This window comes from Aplysia californica, unplaced genomic scaffold, assembly GCF_000002075.1.
Source record: "Aplysia californica isolate F4 #8 unplaced genomic scaffold, AplCal3.0 scaffold00399, whole genome shotgun sequence".
Classification (NCBI taxonomy): Eukaryota; Metazoa; Mollusca; class Gastropoda; order Aplysiida; family Aplysiidae; genus Aplysia; species Aplysia californica.
Window position 1 is genome coordinate 529,683 of NW_004797669.1, and position 4,753 is coordinate 534,435.

Genomic DNA, 4,753 nt, shown 5'->3' on the forward strand with positions numbered 1-4,753 from the left:
GACAGACAGACAGACAGACAGACAGACAGACAGACAGAAAGACAGAGGGAAAGTAAAGAAGTAGGACCTACTAGTGGCGCCTCCTAAACACTCACAAATGCTAGATGTAGGCTATATCATGATATTAAATGGGTGAGCATTTCAAGTCGTGCAGATTCTTGTGTGATTTAACCTTTTGAGAAGCCTCAACTGCTCGTTTGACTCTGAGTTCTTTCCATCTCTCCCACTCACATTTAAAACAATTAATTTATCAACTGAATCCATTCAATTTATTACCACCTACCTGATCCTCTTCTATAGTGGATTCTAGTTTGTTTCTGAAAAATAATCGGAAGGGGGGGGGGGTGCACTTGTGACGGTAGAGATTCTATCTTAGCCTTGTATTCTTGAAAGAATAGTTTAAAATCTCCTGTAACGCAAGACGTCATAGCTAACTCGCCCACCCCCCCTTTAACCCCCTAAATGCACGCAGATCAAGTAAGCTACGAATAGAGGACTGAAGTAGACATTCGCCCTTGTGAGACTTTTAAAAAATACCCCATTGTACAGATGACCACTATTTCTTTTTTCAAATTAGCATATTATTTTTATAATTACATACATTAATGGGTCGTTTAAGTATTTCCACGTCACACTTGGGTACTTTCAGAACCTGCTCACAGACACGAGAATGCCACTCATTAGTCTTTGTGGAGAAATAAAACCTTTTTTAAAACATTTTTAAACAGATCGCTCACCGAGTAATGTATGCAGATGAAAACTCGCTTGAATTGAATAGGATCCGGCAGCTTAACGAAATTTTGGAGAAAAAAAATTAGTAAGAGTTTTAGGGAACTTGTAATACAATTAAGTTATAATATTATAAACACCGAAGATCAGAGTTGTTACCAGATAGTAGCATACAAATAAAAGAAGGAGAGATAGGGACAACAAAGGTTTGATAGGGAAAAAGAAGCAAACTACACCAGAACCAGAGAACTCACCAACCAACCACTCTTCAAGCTATAAACTTCAACAATAAAACAGCCTGACTTTAGAGCGCAATACTTTTGTAACAACAAAAAAGTGTAATGTTTTAACGTATTAGATGCGGGGAAACGATCGTTGAAAACTCAAACGAGTAAGTCTATGCATAAGATATTCAAAGTTACTTAGGTCTCTACCAATTGTTCTTGATGGCTTTCTTATCAACTTGTTTATTTTCCTGAATTTAACAGCCTTAGCCATTCCCGCATTCATCAGCACTAATCATTCCCGTATTTAGCAGCACTCACGATTCCGGTATTTAACAGCCTTCACTATTCCACATCTGATATCACTCACCATTCCCGTATTTCTTTATCACCTCCAGAGCAATGAGAGCCTCGGCGAAGTCACTGAAGGTTTCGGCGATCATGTAGTCTGCATTGCCTTTGACCGCCCATTCCACTTGTTCCTGAACAACATGGTAGCATAGCAGGCTTGGTCAATATTCCTCAGTCCGTCTGTCTGTCTGTCTGTCTGTCTGTCTGTCTGTCTGTCTGTCTGTCTGTCTGTCTGTCTGCCTGTCTGTCTGTCTAAATGTCTGTCTGTCTGTCTGTCTGTCTAAATGTCTGTCTGTCTGAATGCCTGTCTGAATGTCTGTCTGTCTGTCTGTCTGTCTGTCTGTCTGTCTGTCTGTCTGTCTGTCTGTCTGTCTGTCTGTCCCTCCTTCTCTCTCTCTTCCCCTCTCTCTCTCTCTCTCTCTCTCTCTCTCTCTCTCTCTCTCTCTCTCTCTCTCTCTCTCTCTCTCTCTCTCTCTCTCTCTCAATTCACAATACAACTCACACGCTACATCGAGTTTTACCTTAAATATTTCCGCTGTTTTCCTCGCTGACTCTTTGTCATTAGGTACAAAGGTCGTGGAGTTGGACAGATTGCCGGCCATGAGCTTACCATATCTGAAAACAAAAGACAGACCACTTTCCTTTGCATGTCCATCTGCCGACCCTAATCTAAAGTGTAATGTATGTATGACATAAATTTTCGTCCTAACAGACGATTTAACAGAAGTATGCATGACACAGCTTTGCCAGAGCTGTAGACATAAAAGTAAGGGGATTGCTTAAGTACAACTGCATTTCCTTCAGGCCATGACTTGATGTTTGTATAGCAGCACAAGTAGGTCATATGAGAGCCGAAGATTACAGAAGAGTAACGGAGGAGACAAAGATAAAAGCTGATTCTTGATACGAAATAATGAGCAAATCACACCAGAGAACCCGCCAACCACCAACAAATTTAAGAACGTACGGTAGAAAATGCTGCGAATATAATATAAAAACCGTCCTTTTCAGAATGGACTTTTTCAAAGGATTGTTCACCCGTGTATGCTTCGTAGCGGTCAGGCGCATCTCCGCCTCACACAGAGGACTTGAGTTCAATTCTATAGTGGGGAGAATTTTTCATCGAGTGTCTTATCGTTTTTTTCTGCACTGACTTCGTACCCCTCTCAGTCTGGATTGGCTCTCCTGACAGGCAGGGTCGAAGCCCGCCTCCCAAATGATCTAAACTGGGTTATCAGGGAGCGGCAGAAAACGTCTTAACTTTAAAAAAAAGGAATAAACAGAATGTCTCCCCTCCTCTCTCACTCACTTTCTCTCTCTCTCTCTCTCTCTCTCTCTCTCTCTCTCTCTCTCTCTCTCTCTCCCTCACCCCCCTTCAAAACCACAACCCCCCTTCCTTTAAAAATGTTTCACTTACTTGTCCGCAACTTCTCTTGCCATACTGAGGGAGTTAAGATTCAGTTTCTCCAGCTCATCCTCGCGGCCAATGACCTTCATCTTCTCACGATGACCGTAGTACTGCAGAAAAAAATACCTTGTACGTCACACATTTTGCACGTTAGTTCCTTTATCATGTAAGGAAAAAAAAAAAAAAAAGCAAAACCGACATTGATTATTCTCAGTTGCAAAGCGCATACAGTAAGCTGTAGAGCATGAAAATACGCTATGCAATAACTTATCAAGTATTATTGTCATTCCTTTGTAAAGTCAGGCTCGTTTGAGTCTGAATAAAGAATAATGGACACTCCTTCAGCTCAGCAGGTATCATGCTGGACTACAGAGCGGATGGCCCGGGTTCGAATCCTTAACGGGGAGTTCTGAAGTTGTGTTGGTTTGGGGAGTGTCCAAAGCTGTCCACCCGTTTGGCTCGGTCCTGTCGGAGATGGACGTCAAATTCAGAGGTCCCGCCTCATAAATAACCATACAGTGTTGCAGAGGGTCGTAATTAAACAATTACAAGAATAGCAGCGACACCACCAATACCATCAAAGATACGTAGACTCTTTGATACCATCTAGATCAGGGGGAAAAAGTAAAACAGAAGCGCAAAGGGAAGGAGAGAAGTAGAACACATGAAAAGCACCCCCCCCCCCCTTTTTCCAGCTACCTGCACCTACATCATAATTATTTTATTTTATTGAATTATTTTTTTTTGGGGGGGGGGGGGGTGTTGACTGTTTTATCTTTTTCGGTTCTTGTTTTTTTTAAACAGTGTTTTACGCCCTCCATACACACAATTCTGATCATTTAGGAGGCAGGCTTATTCCACCCTGCGTGCCAGGGCCAACTTGGGCTGAGAGGGATACAACCACCTCGCAGAAAGACCCAAAGATACTCAATAAAAATCTTCCCACACGGGGATCGAACTCAGGTCCCTTGCGAGCGACGATGAAGCCCTTAGCAGCTACACCATTGACGCCAGAAACAAGTGTGTAAGTAATTCTAAACAAGGACAAGTCTAGAATGTAGCCGAAAAGATCGAGCCTTTTTGACTTTCTAAAAGTCCGTATACTTAGATTGGTTTCAGTCAGAGTTTGTGAGTACTTGCAACATAATTAGGTCATATAAAAATTTAGGATTTGAAGCGTCGAGAGTTACATACAAATAAAAGAAGGAGAAGAGGAAATGAAGATGGTTGTTTAATATAAAAAAAGAAGAAAGAAGAAACCAGACCACGCCAGTCGGTATACGAGTAAGGTTTCTTTAGTAGTTGTAGTAAGAGTTTTACGGCACTTGCAACACAATAAAGTTATATAAGTGCCGAAGGTTAGAGGTGTTTCAAGAGAGTAACAAACACGAAAAAGAAGGAGGGGAGATAAAGACGATAGACGTTTGACAGGAAAAAAGAAGCAAACCACACCAAAGCATCCGCCAACCACCCACATGGGTTTCTTTGATCTCTCTCTACCGACTCACCGTATATGCCTCCACTACATCACTTCCTGAGAGAACATACTCCTCGTGCAGTGACGTCACTCGCTCGGGGTAGTCCAAGACGACTTCTGGGGTGAAGCAGCCACATTTCACAAAACCCCGCCTCTCTAGCTCCCACATGTATCCCTCCGCACAGATAATGCTCTCCCCATCCCTCAGACGTTCTCTCAATCCTGAAAAAAAACAACAGAAGACCCACATTGTGAGATAAAAAAAACAAGCAAACAACAAACAAATATTGACACAATTTCGATCATTTAGGAGAGAGGCTTTGACTATGCTTGTCAGCCAATCCGGACTAAGAGGACGCACCACATGTCCCAGCTGAAAGACTGAGGTACGAGTACTTGAAAAAACTGTTTCGTCCCACAGGGAATCGAACTCGGGGTCTACAGCGCGCTGCGTTGAAGCGTTTAAGGACTGGTGGGGCACCTAAGGTCTATTTTGGTTATTACAAGGCCTAGAGTGCCCATATCTGCTGTGGGACATTGTGTGCTATTGGGGATTTGAAATCT

At 42.5% G+C, this 4,753-nt stretch overlaps 1 protein-coding gene across 1 annotated transcript in view; it reads right to left on the reverse strand.

The window, feature by feature from the left end:
• Nucleotides 1-4,753, reverse strand: part of LOC101859803 (betaine--homocysteine S-methyltransferase 1) — a 13,377-nt gene that overhangs the window by 7,822 nt on the left and 802 nt on the right. The window contains exons 2-5 of the mRNA XM_005103985.3: nucleotides 4,221-4,411; nucleotides 2,722-2,822; nucleotides 1,826-1,919; nucleotides 1,324-1,435 (exon numbers count right to left, since the gene is read on the reverse strand). Coding sequence (XP_005104042.1) covers nucleotides 1,324-1,435; nucleotides 1,826-1,919; nucleotides 2,722-2,822; nucleotides 4,221-4,411 — 498 coding nt within the window. The remainder of the gene's footprint in view (nucleotides 1-1,323; nucleotides 1,436-1,825; nucleotides 1,920-2,721; nucleotides 2,823-4,220; nucleotides 4,412-4,753) is intronic.